Source organism: Populus euphratica, unplaced genomic scaffold, assembly GCF_000495115.2.
Source record: "Populus euphratica unplaced genomic scaffold, PopEup_1.0 scaffold26.1, whole genome shotgun sequence".
In the NCBI taxonomy this organism is placed as follows: domain Eukaryota; kingdom Viridiplantae; phylum Streptophyta; class Magnoliopsida; order Malpighiales; family Salicaceae; genus Populus; species Populus euphratica.
Genome location: NW_011499896.1, coordinates 1,140,472 through 1,157,555, shown reverse-complemented (window position 1 = coordinate 1,157,555; position 17,084 = coordinate 1,140,472). Strand labels below are relative to the sequence as shown.

The 17,084-nt window shown below is 30.3% G+C and overlaps 1 protein-coding gene across 2 annotated transcripts; it reads left to right on the top strand.

The window, feature by feature from the left end:
• Positions 1-3,918: 3,918 nt before the first annotated feature.
• LOC105132117 (actin-related protein 2/3 complex subunit 1B-like) lies at positions 3,919-11,946 on the top strand. 2 transcript variants are annotated; one of them, XM_011035425.1, is made up of 15 exons: positions 3,926-4,278; positions 4,396-4,481; positions 4,562-4,638; positions 4,734-4,828; positions 6,865-6,934; positions 7,643-7,712; positions 8,290-8,363; positions 8,473-8,515; positions 9,536-9,617; positions 9,919-10,007; positions 10,119-10,204; positions 10,381-10,444; positions 11,128-11,234; positions 11,494-11,552; positions 11,679-11,946. In XM_011035425.1, exons 1-15 carry the CDS (start codon positions 4,209-4,211, stop codon positions 11,741-11,743), a joined length of 1,137 nt encoding a protein of 378 aa, XP_011033727.1. In that variant the 5' UTR covers positions 3,926-4,208; the 3' UTR covers positions 11,744-11,946. The 2 variants fall into 2 exon arrangements, with proteins under 2 accessions (XP_011033728.1, XP_011033727.1); XM_011035426.1 differs by lacking the exons at positions 11,128-11,234; positions 11,494-11,552; positions 11,679-11,946 and adding an exon at positions 10,519-10,945 and having other exon boundaries at positions 3,919-4,278.
• The last annotated feature ends 5,138 nt before the right edge of the window (positions 11,947-17,084 follow it).

Here is a 17,084-nt window from a genome sequence, read left to right as displayed (position 1 = left end):
TTTTAACAACAATAAATTAAAATAATTAAAAAATACCAAAAAAAAATTTAAAACAAAAAAATTTTAAAAAATAATAAAATAACAGTTGAACCACAATGCCTTATTTTCTGGATCTTAATATCTAAAGTTTACGGAATTTTAATTAATCATATAAAATTGAATTTATTTTATTAAAAATAAAACTTTTTAAATAATAATATATTATATTTATAAAACTCGAACTTAATACTTTATTTAAAAAACAAACAATTTCAACTTTATTATGTAGATTTAATTACATGTGAGATATCTCGAATATAAAATTTACAAGAAAAAAAAATCAAAATCTAAAATTTTTATGCAAGTAAAGTGCTCAGCAAGTGAAGCACTCGTTAAGTAGAATCAAAATTAATGAACTATCTTGTCTACATCGATCAACCAGTTCCTCATCTGATTAAGCATTTGTATCTTCCCAATAAAGAACGATGACAAGCCATTTAATGAGAGACATCATGAACATGTACGCGTGAAATAACCCGGGAACAAAAAATTAGGAGATTGTTATATTTTAAAAAAAGTAAAGGAAATATAATATCAAAATTAAATGTTGATTGATATGATAATATAACAAAAAAAGAAGACAGGAAAAAAATATTTTTTAAAAAAATACTGTCATGCTAAAAGCTGTAAAAAAAATTAATTTTCCAAATTTATAATCCAGTTGTTGAATTGAAAACACTATCTACATAAAAAAAATTAAAAAAAATTATTTTTTAAAAAATAAAACATTACAAAATTAAATTAAAAAATATATAAAAAATCATAAATAAAATTAACAGCTAGAAAAATAAGAGTTGAGATTAAATACATAAAAATTTACCATATAAAGAATATTTTTAAAAAATTATTAATGATAAATAAAAATAAAATAGAAAAAACTTAGAAAAAATATAAATTAAAATATTTAATATTATAATACGAGTCATTTACCTAGTCATGTTTGGTAAATTTGTTTATTAAAATTATTTTGTAATAAGAAACAAAAAAATAGGAGATTGTTATAATTTTTAAAAACAATAAAGGAAATTTAATAACAAAATTGAATGTTGATTGGTATGATAATAAAACAAAAAAATTAAACAGAAAAAAATTAAAAATATTGCCACGGAAATCCTATAAAAAAAATATATCAATGTCTATTAATTTTTTAAACTTGTAATTTAATTTATCAAACTGGAAGTGCTACACATAGAAAAATTAAAAAGTTCAATTCTTAAAAAATCAAATGTTAAAAAATTAAATTAAAAAATAAATATATATAAAAATCAAAAATAAAATTAGCAGCCAGAAAAATAAGAGTTAAGATTAAATAAATCAAGAATTACTGTGTAAATAATATTTTTTTTAAAAAATCATTAACCATTAATAAAAATAAAATTAAAAAATTAAGAAAAAATATAGATTAAAACATTTAATATTGTAAAACAGGTCATTTAACTAGTTGTGTTTGGTGAATTTATTTTTTTAAATCATTTTGTAATAGTAATTGACACACGTTTAATTTATTGAATTAAATAAAAAAAATATAATTATGCAATGCTACACATATTATAAATATTATAAATAAATAAATAAATATTTTAATTTTTAAAAAATAAAATGAATATATAAAAAAAAAACTAAAAATCACAAATAAATTGTACTAGTCCCTAAAGAAATTAAAGACATGCAATATAATTAAAAAATAAATTTTATTTAAAAATGGCAAATAAAAACACACATATAAGTAAAATACAAACTTAAAATATGATTTTAAAATTATGTATAAAAATTCAAAATAAAAAATAAATGACACATGAATAATGGACCCTTGCAGGCTTACAAGGCTAGGCCCATGTGCACGAGTTTTTATTTATTTATTTGCAAGTTAATAAAATGGACGAGTCTAGCTTAAAAAAAAATAAAAGATGTGCTGTTTGAAATCTCTAGAATCTAACCCCGTGGTGGATTGAAAAAAGGGATTCCTGGATTTTTCTTTTAAAAAATTATTTTAACTTATTTTCTGTATAATTTTTAAATCCAACTTAGTAAGCGATTTTATATAATGATCGGATCACGAATCAGATATAATGACCTGGGGCAGTAAAAAAACAAAAAAGAAAGGTTTTCCAAGTGTCTAGTTACTGATTCGCTCAAGCAATAAGTTTAGAAGAAAAAACTAACATGGAAGAATCAACCAATAAAAAAAATCAAATATAAATAGTTTACATGCAAAAATAGGTTTTTCCTAGTATCTAATTACATGTTAGCTTAAGCAATAATAAAAAAAAGGAGTTGAGAGAGAAGAATGGTTCATAAAAGAATGAAAACACAAAAGGTGTGGAAGAGATTGAATATTAAAAATGCTTCATTGACTTAAACATACATATTAGGTTTTTTTAATCTTCAAATCTGTAATGATATTGTAACGTTTTACTTATATATATTAAAAATAATAATTATGTCTTATCTGAATTTACTCGGGTCTTCAGTCGATTCTTTAGGTTGATCGAGTTTTTCAGGCAATATCCTTAACTTATTTTTTCTTAAATCTAACTTCAAGTCATAGATCAACCCATCGAGACAAGTTTTAAAACTATGATTTTTCAGTCTAAAACATTTAAAAAATACTTTAAGAATCTTGGTAAATCAACATGCAACCTCTAAAAACAAAAACACTTGGCTTAAAACTCAAAATCAATCTAAAAATTATCTTCATGAGTTTATATATGTTTTTCAATCACTTTTATATATATAAAAACACATAACTTGAACTTTTCTAGTAACATGAAATTATCCAATATAAAAATTAATTATTTTGATGGCAGAAAGCATTGCATCATCAACAAGTCTCTCTCCTCTCTCACCCATGAAAGATCAAAAAACAATGAAAATGAAGTTTGGTGCATAAATTATTATTTCTAAAATTAATACCTATTAAATAAAAAAGACCAGAGTTAAAATATACATTTCAAATAAAATCTAAAGTACCATCTATGTTACATATATTTTTTTACTCTGATTATTTATCTTTTAACTTAAACCTTCATGAAAAAACATATATTTGGATGTTGAATTCAACTTCATTGTACAAATAAATAATTTAAGAATCAAAATGAAATTTTTTTAAATATATTATTATAATCCACAATGAATAGTAAATTATAAGAAGATAAAAAGTAAAAGTTTATATTTTAAATATATTTTTACCATGCTTTATATTTTAAATATTTTAATTCATGTAATTTAAAAATATGATAATTTAATGTAATGGGTGTCATGGTTTTGAAAGTTTTACTTTATACAAGGCATCCTAGTTAAAATCTTATCAATTGAGATCCCAGCTTGCATGATAAGATAAAGCAAACTTGAGTAAAAGAAAAATAATTTAAGATGAAGCAAACCCGAGTAAAAGAAAAATAATTTAAATCGAGCAAAGGAAAGAATGATAGTTTTTCATCCAAATTACAATCAAACCCTGTTAAAAATAAATTAAATAGAGTAAAGGAATTTTTTTTTTTTTGGATTATGAGAGAATCAGCAGAGGAAGAAAAACCCCATTTCATCTTTATTTTTTTTTTAAATTCATGTTTGTTTTTGTGTTTTAAAAGTATTTTTTTAAAAATTTATTTATTTTTATTAATTTTAAATTAATATATTGTTAGTATTTTCAAATTATTTTAATATATTAATATTAAAAATAATGTTATTAAAATAAAATAAATATTATTAATATATATTTTAATACAAAAAATTATTTAAAAATAATAGCAACCATATTGTCAAATAAATTGTCGAGATAACAACAACCATATTGTCAAATAAATTGTCGAGAGGAAATTAAAATCTACACATATCATGCTGTAATGGACGAGGAGAGAATTGAAGCTGAAGTGAAAGTTGAGGGAGCTACCTGACACAAACCAAACATCCGGGAGAAATTTAGACATCCCATAAACCTGGGGATGCTGGGGGCAAATTTAAATCTAACAAAAGACGAGGAAGAGTAAAGAAGAAACAAAGTGCAGAGCAAGACTGCTGGATGATGCAAAGGACAACACCACGTCTTTGATCTCCCTGCTATAAGGCTGGATCTGAAAATTGCAATTCAGATCCTGTCTCAATTGTTTGAAATTTATTCAACCCAATCTTTTCCTCTACATAATATAAAAAGAGAATCGAAAAAGTAAATGGCAGCCGTTGAAGTTCATCAGTTTGCTCAGTGCATCACTTGCCATGCTTGGAGCGCGGATCGATCTAGTAAGAGCTTGGTTTTTATTTTTTTAACTCTGTTTGATTGCTATGAAAATCCAGGAAAAATTAAATAATCATAAGAAGTTTCTCTTGTAACTTTTTTTCTTCTTAATTCTCTTGCAGTGATTGCATTGTGTCCAAACAACAATGAAGTTCACATATATAGATTGTCCCAAGACAAGTGGGAGAAGGTCCATGTTCTGCAAAAGGTTTGTTTTTTTCTTTTCTTTTCATCGGAAACAAAGAAATTATATTATTTTAGCTTAACTTTTCTTTTCTTAACTTGCAGCATGACCAGATTGTTTGTGGGATAGATTGGAGTGCGAGATCAAACAGAATTGTTACTGCATCTCATGATCGAAATTCGTGAGTGTCTCATTTTAGCATTACTGTTTTTTCTTTTTCCTTGTAATGATTTCATTCCTCTTGCCCTGTTCACTGTGTGCCGCTTTTCTTTCAAGATATGTCTGGAACCAAGAAGGATCAGAATGGGTACCGACCCTTGTTATACTCAGGCTAAACCGTGCTGCACTTTGTGTGCAGTGGAGCCCAAAAGGTACGGAACCACTATGTTTTTAAGTCATGGTTTTTAGATTTTACTCCTTGTTGTCTGACCTAAATGGCATATCTTTTTATTGGCACCAGTTGTTGCATGTTTAACCTCCCTATATGTTTTACCAAGCTATTGTGGCCTCTTCATGTTGATTGATCCCTTTTCTTCTTTATGTTATTCACCTTATGTTGTTGTTTTTATTGTTACAGTAGATATACACGGTTCCTTTTCCTTTGTGCCAAATCTTAAGTCTTTGATGTTTCTGGAACCTTTCACTAACAACCAAGCATTTTGAGAAACCCATAACAATTTTCAGAAGTGATGGTGGTTGAGAGTCTACTTCTAACAACTTTAATGTGTATTGTGGAGGTTCTTCTCTCCACTGGAACAATAGGGCTGCTGTACTCGTCACTAAACTTGCTTAAGAGATAAATATAACCAGGCAGATCTCTTTGATCAGAGGTTGAATCAATCATCATCAGAAGAATCAGGCCAAAAAATTAGGATACATTATAGGAAATAAAGCTTCCATTGGATATGCTCTTAACTATAAATAGAAGGTTGTTAAAAAAAATATCTTTATTTTGATATAGAGAATAAATACGCTTTGGGATAGAAGGATTCGAACCTCCAAATGGCAGGACCAAAACCCGTTGCCTTAATATGAAAATGAGCTGCCAAATAAGTGGAGTTTTAAAAATGGGAGTAGTGATAGAGGCCCTGTATTTCCCGTTGTTTATATTCTACAAAAATGGAGGTTCTAAGAAAAACTGAGCAATAGAGCACTATAAAGACAATATAGATGCAGAAAAAGCAATCAAAAAGGTTACTCTTGGTCTCACAAAATCTTATCCACCCATTGCCCATTCTATGACTTGGAAAAAGTGAAAATGAGAGGATACTGTGATATGAACTTTTAGGGCTTGCATGTTTGATGGTTCTGGCCTTAGCATGCTAACCTAATTGAGCAGCTCTATTATATGTAGATAAATTTTCTCCATGAAGCTTAAAGTGAGGTTTGTTAGTTCTTCAGCAATCAAGAGGTCCTTTTGGTCTAAATGAAATAATAGTTTATGAATTGTTTAGTTCCTTTTATCTACAGTATATTTCAATATTTGATTTGCTTAGTTTATTAGTATTTGTATACAGAAGTTTAGATAGTCATAGTAGTACTTGAAATTGAGCTGAAAGAGAATTGCTGCAGTTGTTTTCCCCCTAAAGACATTTTTCTGGACTTAACAACCAAGGCCGAAGCCCCCATTTGTCTCTGATTTACAAGGCACCTCACAGTTACTCTCTTGTTCTCTATTCCTGTCCTCTACTGTATAAAATGCTACATCATTGTCAATCCATAGCCACAACAAGAATGCTGAATAAAGGCAACTGACGGAGGGGCATGCTAGATGAAGTTGTCTGGATAAGTGTGATGTGAAATCATAAAGAAGAAAAAGCTCCTTTCCACCCATTTTGATACATGGAAATCCACTCCAGTACAGGACCACAAAAACCCATGAACTACAAATTACCTGCAAATATATTTATTTAAATATTAGACTACTTGATATTATGTATTAACATGCACAAATGTATTTATTTGTTTGCCATGCACATATATTTTGTTTGTGGGTGCGCGCGCGAAAAAGAACTTTATTGAACTGGTTAGAATATTGGGTGGAAAACCTGTTGGGTTGTGTATTCACCAAAAATAAAAACTGTGACTTCCACCTGTTCTCTCCCTTCTTGGTTTTGTTTGATTCAGAAAAGCTACTGATATAATGTTTACTTCAGTATGTTATCTAATTATCATGGGCTTGCCATAATTTAGATTGAAAACCATTTTGGAAGGATGCATTGCTCATGACCACATGTATTTGTATGGATAATTGCTCATGTACTTGGCATACTTGCTTCTCATTTTACTGATACTAGCTCCCATATCCATCAAAAAATGTGCCTTGTTGGAATTGATGATTTGTGTTCTGGCTGTTTCTGTTTTCAATCTTGATTTTTTAATTATTGTTGAACCATTTTACTTCCAGAGAACAAGTTCGCTGTTGGAAGTGGGGCTAAAACTGTTTGTATATGCTACTATGAGCAAGACAACAACTGGTACTTGTCCCATAATTTGGAGCTTCTATGCTCCATCTATCTTTACGCTTGATATTGATTTGAATTCTGCTGAACCAGGATGTATTTTATATTAATATGTATTTCTGTTTAGTATAGATCGGAGTCTAGACTTATTAATTTGATGCATCCCTATCCATGCTAATTGCTCATGCTTGCAAATTTCTACGTCAGCGACATTTTGGCATGACTGCGGTCTGAACACCTTACTATTTTTAGGTCTAAGATGTGAAGCGACCAGAGAGAAAGAAGTTTCTGAATTACCTTAGATTTTTAATTCATGCATATTCTTTTTTTTTGCTTAACTTATTTTATTTTGGTGTTCATTTTACTCAGGAATTCTATTAGTTATGGCTAGCAAAATGGCCTATGCATGGACCATGCTAGTGGCCCAAGTGTATTGGTCACATTAGAGGCCTTCATACTAAGATAAAATCTAGCGCATAAAAAAAGAAGAAAATAAAAAGCCAAAAATTCCTTACTATGTTCGAATTTATCATGGGATCATGCAGTATCATATTGATGTTAATGACCTCAATCAGGGAAAGTGTTTGTGTAGCCTGACTTCAATGACCCTGTTTAGATCATTGATCAAACTCCATACTTCCTCTCCTATGCAATTGTTTTAATGTTGAATACTGCATGCAATTTTTTCCGTTCTTATTTTGATCTATGTTTCCCTTTTAACAGGTGGGTCAGTAAACTTATCAGGAAAAGACATGATTCCTCGGTGACAAGTGTTGCATGGCATCCTAATAATGTATGTGTTTCTATCCCACGTTTTTTTTCTTTCATAATTTTAGAGAAGTTGTGTGCATTTAATAGATTATTCAATTTCATTGAGAGGATGAGTCAAACCCTTCTTAATTGGAGTATACTATAACATGTACACTAATTTAATTTAACCGATAGTGAGATTTTTTCATACAGTATGTTTGAGAAACTTGGAGGGGAGGTTTGGAAGAGGAATTCAGTGAAGGGAAGCAAAGTGATTTTCCTCCATTTGTTTGGATTATTAAGGAGGGGAAGTTAGGCTAATGATTTTTTTCGAGCTATTTTTTGTCTTGCATCCCCCTTTCCTCAACTATCATCATGCTAAGGAAAATAAAGAGTTAAAAATAGCTATATTAAATTTTCTTGGTGACGTGTCACTTTTCATGGTTACATGTCCATGTATGTGGCATGTGTCACTTTTATTGTAGGAGAAAAAACATTAACTGACTAAATTTTTAGTACAGGATGAAATCCTTAAAAAATAAAGGGTACAGGGACAAATTATGCTATTAAACTGTGATACTGATCTTTGCCATCCTAACAATGTGCCTGTTAGTTAACAGATTCTTCTTGCGACGACATCTACAGATGGAAAATGTCGAGTGTTTTCCACTTTTATTAAAGGTGTTGATACAAGGTATGCTTAACTTAGATAGCACCTTAGCGAACACTCGTTTCCGGAAACTATTCCCCTTTATGGATCTAAGCCCGTCATTGTCTGTGTTTCCTATATGCCAATGATCCAGGGATTCCAAAGCAGGCTCTGTCTCAGATTCAAAATTTGGAGAGGTTTGATTTCTTATCATTTTACTTTGCCATGGAATTTCGGTTTTCTATACAATCTTTTGGGAAATTTGCGAGCAATAGGTTTGAACTATCATATCTTTTTCTTTGAACTTTGGATAAAAGTGTTTCTTTTGGGTTTTACACTTTCACTGCCAAAACAAGAAACCCTTAATTTTAAAAGCAGGTTTTTCTAATATCATCACATGAGGGCTAAATGATTTTGATTTATGATGGAGTGGTATAGTTAGTTTGGTTGAGGATTAAAGCTGATCTTGAAGTGGTCTAAAATTCCAAGGAATAGCTAATAAGGAGACATGGTGGTTTAGGAAAAGGTAGGAATACAATGACAAGGGTAGAAATGAAAATGAGTATCATAAAATTCACCACGCAACCCTTTGAATTCACAAAAACGAGTGTAACATTATCATGTGAATCTATGCTTTAGATACATATGCATGGCTCACAAGGACAAGTAAAGAGTTCATACAAACAAAACTGATCCAAGCGCAAGATGTTTTCAGCACAATGATTTGAATTTGACTTTCTTCCTTTGCTTATAATTTTTTTTTTCTAAATCATCATCTCAATTTCCAAAGACACCATGATAGCTGCAGTAAATAGGCTGTTGCTCGCTTCACAATTTTTTCTTGTCACAGAATTGTAATAGACTTTCAGTGACAAATCTGCTGGCAGCAACATTGCTTTTATATGCCTAAAAGGAGTCCTAACTAACATAGGAAATAAACATATACTCCTAGTTAATATTAATGAGCTAGTTTTCTAAATAGCGTAAAAAAATTAAATTTGGAATCTAATTGCAATATTTGTAAGATAGAAAATAAATTCATGAAGCATATTCTTCTCGCACTGACATGGAGTCGATATTATGGGAACAATTTTTGTAAAGGCTAGGAATTTATTATGGGGCTCATAGTTTATGATGGTTTGGGAACTAGAGGCTTGTTTCTCATCCCAAAGTCCATTTTAAGAGCTTTAATCCTTTTTCATTTTCTGTTGAATCAGCAAATTGTTCAGCTTGATCTCTCGTTTTCCTGGGCATTTGGTGTGAAGTGGTCGCCTAGTGGCAATACCTTGGCTTACGTAGGTCAGAAATTCACTTTGCAGTCATCTTCAAAGATTAAAGTTTTGCATGACATTCATTCCATGAAATTTGGGTTTTTCTGTTTACACTCTATTCATTGGATGGATTTATCTGTTATTTGGCACAAGCTCTTGATCAAATTTGAATAACAAATTAACAACGCATTTGTATTTGTCTCTGAAACCCAACATTGCCAGAAATCAAGACATTGCTTTAACTCAATTAATAAATTTCAGGGTGTTCATTTGTTGGAAACTATTGAAGTTGGTTATTCCTTATGTATCTGCCATCTGTACTGTTACAGGACATAATTCCATGATTTATTTTGTTGATGATGTTGGTCCATCTCCATTGGCCCAGAATGTTGCATTTCGCGATTTACCTCTCCGTGATGTGGGTCAGCATCCACTCTTGTTATATATATGTTATTCAAGTTATTTTCTTCATAATACTTGTGATTTTAGTCACCTGAAAATTGTGGATCAATGTGCTGCTTATTTTCAGGTCTTATTTGTTTCTGAGAAAATGGTCATAGGAGTGGGATTCGACTGCAACCCTATGGTTTTTGCAGCAGATGAAAGAGGAATATGGTATGTATTTAACAAGAAAAAGAAGTGCAAGCCAATCGGTGGTTTTCTTGGTGGGCTTTGATTCATAGCCAATTTTCATTACTCATTAGAGATTTCAGGCAGCCTCAAGTAAACTTTTTTTTATTGATCTATTTATCTCCCACGGAAACTAATGATGAGATTTCTTTGGTTAATAGGAGCTTTATCAGGTTCCTTGGTGAAAGAAAATCAACACTTTCAGGTTCAAGATACAGTTCACAGGTACAGACGTGGCTACAATTTTTGCCAATTATGTTGCTGTTGCGTGATATCTCAGTTTTATTGGTTTACACCAGATTTTCCCATTTTACAACTGGAGTGAGTTGTGATAGATTACAATTTGGTTTCTAGACATTTACAGGACTTCAATTTATGCCACTTCTGAAGTTATTATATACTTTAGTTTGAGTTGCTCATAAACACATTAGCTACTGCTTTTTTGCAAACTAGCAAGATGTGAAAATGGAATGCTCAGAGATGTGTCACAAGGCAGTCAGCCTGATGGAGTGAAAATTCAATATTCCAATTTTTTTTAGGATCTGGACCTTTTTATTTCTGTCCTGGCCATTTCGGCCAAATTTCAAAGTTCTTAGTCCTCCTTACAACTGGTTTTTATATGCTATATGTCTTAAGCTTATTCACACAGTTACTTGGTAGATGTTACATTAGATCACTTAAGTGGAAGTACATATATAGAATATCAGGTGCTGTTTTCCTTTTTGGTCATTGGGCTTTATACATGGTCAATAGAACTTTTAGTTGCTTGGTAGATGGTAAATTAGATCACTTAAGAGGCAGTACATATATAGAATATCAGGTGCTGTTTTCCTTTTTGGTCTTTGGGCTTTATACATGGTCAATAGAACTTTCTAACAGCAGACTGCCTTTTCCACTCTCTTTGGCAGTTTTCTGAAGCATTTGGAAAATTTTATGGCCAATCAAAGTCTGGAGCGAGCAATGATGGCATTGAACCTTCAAGGTCACGTGGAGGCATTCACGAGAATTGCATTAGGTATGTAATTACCTCTCAACTATACTACTAAGGTTCTTACAATTGTTTGTTAGTTTAATTGTTCCTCCGTATCTTTTAAATTTCCTGTTGGGGTCTCCCATGTCCACTTCAACTGTTGCTTCTCCACTCCATCTACATATGCATGATATATGACTGCTATGTGGAGTGCAAAAGCAAAGATTGAGGTGGGCTTTTGTTGACCTCTGATCATCTCTGAATTTTGCGGAGCAGCACTTAACTCTGTGTTCTGGAACTGTAGTTGTATTATGTCTCTTACAGAATCAGGGAGTTCTAGAAAAACACGCTTCAGCACTTCAGGTAAGCGATATGAGCAATTTGTTGTTTGGATCTCATTTAATCAGATCATATATACATAAAAAGTCTTGTTGTTTTGTCCTAATTCTTAGGCTTGTCCTCCATGTGTGTGTTTTGCTTACTATGCAGGATTGGATGGTAAAGTAGTTGTTTGGGATTTGGAGAACCAGGAAGATCTATCTGGGTATCTGTAAGCAGTTTCTGATATGGAACGGGACGATGCTCAATCTGGTACAAAGTAGTTGGGTGGGTAGTTCTCTCATAGAAAGTCTTGAACAATGGTTTTTGTCTAGAACACTTGCATATGTATTTGTAAGAAAACTTTTGCCAGTTGTATTTCATCACCGGTTGAAATAATAATCTCTTTATTAAAAAAAATAAATCCCACTCCCAGCTAGATGAAGAAAAAAAGGATGTGAGACTTGAGATCATTAGTAGGATTTGCCATTCGCAGTACAGAATTTGCAAGTAAATGGATATGATTTATGGTAGGACATTATGGTTTGCTAATATTTCACTTATTTAGCCCTCTGCTAGTAATTTTTGGCATGCTCAGATTTAAATTATTGAAATTAAGCTTAGTATTGTTCAACAAGGGTTATATTCAACTTTTAAACTAATTCTTATGAACAAATAAATAACAAAAAAGAGCACAGTTTTATAAACATGGAAAAAGCACTATGTAAAGGTTCCATATGTTGTGAAAAACAAATCATAATTGTTGGTCTTCTTCTTCATTCTGACAAATATAAACCTTCTACTTATACTATTATTTCAAGCTAATATTCCTACTTTTATTACTATTATTATTATTATTATTATTATCATAATTATTGCTACCATTACTATTATATTATTATTATTAATAGTACTATTAATAATACTATTACTATTACTCTTTTAATAGCATCTAAATATTGTTGAGCATTAAAAAAAAAAGAAAAAAAGAGTGGTTACGTTACGTTTTAATTAAAACACAATCTGCAACTATTTAATAACAAAAAAAAATACATAATTTATTATGTATAAACCCTACATGTTTCTGCATTTTTCACGCAGAAAAGAAAAAGCAACATTTTGATGCTCTGTGTTTACTATAAATGCTTGCTAATTGCACTGTTTTTTGCACTGTTTTGAACAGTGCAATTATAGTGCATTAATATACACTATTCACAAGTGAATTGCACTGTTCACGTGAACAGTGCAATTCACTAGTTTTTTTAATGTATAAATTTTTTTAATATTTGAAAAAAACTAGTTTAGATTAAATTATATTTATTTGTACTATGATATTAACAATATTTTTTTAAAAAAATTAGTGTAAAATAAATAAAATTTACTCGCACTGTAATATTAAATTTATACTTCATAATATTTTATCTAATTTTATTATATGAAAATGGTAGTTTTTATTGGATGAATTTTATATATAATAGAATTATAAATTGTTTAATATAATAATAAAAAATATTTTTATAAAGTATTATTTATTTTATGATATAATAAGAGTAATTAATTCTACAATATTTAAATTTAAAACTATCAATATTAATATATATATTTAAAATATTTTATAATCTCGATTTCAAAAGTATTCTTAACCAAACATATTAAATTATTTTTTTTAATTTTAATTTTAATCATAGTTTTAATCAAATACCTGTTTTTTTAAATTAATTTCAATTAAAAGTACTTTTTATAAAATAATTTTCTTCAAATCAAAACTATAATCATTACCGCAATATCAAACATACTCAATAAAAAAAGTTTATCATCAAGCACCCGGCAATGGTGGTAAGCTAGTTTGTCTTTCATCAGTCGTCTTTGTTGTTGTTAAGCGTTGCTGTTGTTTGTTATACCCAATTAAATTTCCTTACTATCTACTCGTGCTCGTAATTGTTATTATTCTCATTATAAATTAATTTTTGTGTTCCTTATGTCTAGGTTGTCTAGATCACCATCATCATCTAGATCTTCTACAGCTTCTAAAATGAGTATGTTCATGCATCTTGATTTCACTGAAAATCAAGATATTATCCAAGATATCAATAGGAAAGAATATCAATGGCTTCAATTGAACGTCTTCAAAATTGGAATATTCCTAAAAAATCAAAGAAAAATATACATTAAATAGGGACATTCGATAGATGAAGGAGATCATACTCTTTTCTTAGAAGCCAATTCTCATGATTCAAATCTTCAAGTACCTAAATTATTACAATGAGATTAAATTACATATCGAGATAGCTGGAAATTACTTCAAGTTTGTGTTCCTAGATGATTACCATCTAAGAACAATCTAATTCAATTCATAGAAGATTGACTTGGAATGGCGAGATTATTTTTCAATTAGCTAGGCATGACTCTATCAAAAATATGAATATAAACCCTAGAAAATTAACTAGTGACATCCCTTCTAGCTCAAGACCTTCAAATCTTCAAGATGTAGATTTCAATAAAACTGTCCCTTAAGTTATATTATCAAATTAGTGAAATTAGTATTCTTTATGCATAGAAGTTCAAGAAAAATTAGATTCTTCTATTATGTTGCTCACTTAAAGTAAAATGCAATACACAAGCGTATCAATAACAATTTCAACCGAATCAAATAAATGTTCAAACTACCTCCAAACAAATGTGACATACAACAAATAATAATCAAATCAGTTCAACTTATCCTTTTTCTTGAGAAAATTAAAATAAACTTTTATGAAAATGAAATTATAGCAGCTCTCTTCAATTCTACTATAGCATTTGCCAATAATTTTATTTAATATGAAGTTAATACAATAATAAAATAATTACACAAATCAAATTCTACATACAATAGCCTAACAATTACAATCGATCGGGTTTAATGTGACCTCTTTATTTTTTTTTAATAACCTGGGATGTCTGGATGAATTTATATACACCAAGACTTGTTCTTGAATTTATTAAGTAAAATATTGCAGGAATAACAAATATATATATAGAGAAGATGGAACCCAAATATAGAAAAAGAAAACAAGTCACTTCATCCGCTGCCACGACATCAAATGCAATGTGGCCTCTTCTTCTTCCAACCATCGACTTTTATAGCCTAGGAATTCTATTTGTCATATTACGTCTAATTGCGCCTCCCCCCACCATATTAACAACATGCATATGATTTCAATTTATAAAATTGTTATTTGAAAGTTGTTGGCAAGTAATTGATAACTCAAAAGAAAAAAAGAAAGATATCTATAAATAGAGATTTTATTTAAATAATCTATAACTATATATAAACACAAGAATTGTGTTAGAAACATTTAATTTGGCTAAAATATATTTGTTGTTTTTTCTATGTATTTGATGAGTAATATGCTCTTTGTAATAATTAATTAATTAAAAACGTAAGAGTTATCCACTCTTGTGTGTCTTCTGGCACGTGTTGTGCTTAGCTTGTGTGATTTAGTATGATTTTTTTTTCGTGATATATAGCATAACTCGTAACATATTTTCATTAGATTAAATATCAAGCAAAAAACAATAGTGGGAATCATAAAGCTAGGATGATCATTTCCCACTCACCATAAGTTAATAAGATGAGATAATCTTAACGAACTTTTATTGCAATGGGGATTCCCTTGATACATAGATAATTTTCTTTTATAAAAAATTCTACAAATGGGTTATCTGAACCAAAAGAATCAGCCATGGATTAAGCTGCTTAATTAATAATAATTTGTATAATTCTAGGGCTAAAAGCAAGCCTTAATTATAACGAGTATTATCCCAGATAGCTAGTATAATCGTATATGTTGACTTGCTGCTGAGCTTGAGCATAATAACCATTATAGGAAGAAGAACACGGCTCCTCACTACTCAAAAGCCACGACTCGAGATCATGATAGGCTAGTAAGTCCTTTTGCTGGTCCATTGGCAATGACATGTGATCACCAAATGCTGAAATATCAGCCATATATGCCTGCTGATTATAACTATGAACTTGGCTTACTTCTTGGTGATGATCAGTCTGGAATACTTTGCATAAATCAAACGAGTTATGAACATATCCGGCAACCGATATTGTCTCCAAACTAATTTCACGGTGATCGTGTTCTTGATCTTCAATGCCGATGACCGGGGCTTTTTGGATGTCTTGTGGTGATCTACCTTCAGGCGGGGCAGAGATGCAGCTGCTGCTGCCTTTTCCATTACCAGTTAGTTCTTGAACGAGTGTCTTGAATTTTGACGTATCGGTGATATAAACCCTGGGACGTAGAGCTCTGATCGAGTTGCTGAACCGTTGCTTCTCCTCCTTGGATGGCGATGATTGAGTAGTGGGTCTCTTTCTCATAGTTTCGATTGGCTTGCTCTGGGAAATCATGAACTACTTGCTGCTGCCTTTTTTCCAACATTACTACAGAGGACATCCCAACAGCTATATATACTTGTAAGGTTAACGAAGTGGATGTGTCTCGGATTAGGGACATGATGCCGATAGTGACTTCAACTTTATCTCTTTACTTCGAAGATTAAGGTTTCGCATTAGGAGTCCAAGGACTCCACAACAATCTATGTCTCGTATATGTCTTCTCTTATCTCTATCTAAAATATGTTAGCAATATGCTAAAAAATGCTCAAGTTTGTTGTCATATGGTTGGAAGGTCCGAGGACTTGGACCAACTTCTGGGATTGCTTCTAGGAGCAAAATTAATATAGATCATCAAAGGGATAAGAAGATGAGAATTGCATTGCGTTAGAAGGGCACCAAGGACACGCATCTAACTAATCCTCAATTAAAAAGTGCTCCGAAGGAATACAAAGTTGGTCAAAGGAGACAGGAATCATGTGTGTCGAAGGATGTTTGAACCCCGCAGCCTCGCGAGTATATGCTATAGATTTAGAAGTAGCACTAGCAATTTAACTGTATTCCCCTGCGGGTAGTAAATTTTTTGAAAATCTGGTAACATAATAATTTTTACTGTTAAGAAGTTGATACAAAATTAAGAAAACCCTTCGTTAAAAGCTATATATTTTGTTGATTTTAGGACAAAAATAATATTTTTACAGTAAAAAAAAAATATCAATACCAAGAGACTTAATGTTTTTTGATCAAAAGGCATAAAAATAATTTTATTGTAGCTCAAGATACATTTTACTATAAATTGAACTACAGAAAAACACCCATACCATTTAATTTTTAAGGCAATATAAACTATATTCCATCAATCCTTTATTTTATTTTATTTATTATCTTATTTAGGCACCATGTTTAGGATAAATTGAAAAATTAGCATTGTAAATGAAAAAAATTGATGGAGTAACATTTTTTTAAAAAAAATTGATAAAATAGTATATTTTTACCTCATCATACTTCAAAAGTAAAACATTTACTAAATGTTACTATTTCTAAGTGTGGGAAGATAGTTTTGACACTTCATAATAACGACATTTAGTAAATGTTGCAATTTTAAAACACGACAAGGTGAAAACGTGCTATTATCTAGCTTAACTGGTCTGCTGGTTCATAATACTAGTGAAACTAGTCAATTGATTCAAAAAATA

Coding starts and splice junctions, on each gene's coding strand:
- LOC105132117 (XM_011035425.1), top strand. CDS start 4,209: ATGGCAGCCGTTGAAGTTCATCAGTTTGCTCAGTGCATCACTTGCCAT. Junction 10,008..10,118: donor GCGATTTACCTCTCCGTGAT/GTGGGTCAGCAT, acceptor GCTTATTTTCAG/GTCTTATTTGTTTCTGAGAA. Junction 11,235..11,493: donor ATTCACGAGAATTGCATTAG/GTATGTAATTAC, acceptor CTGGAACTGTAG/TTGTATTATGTCTCTTACAG.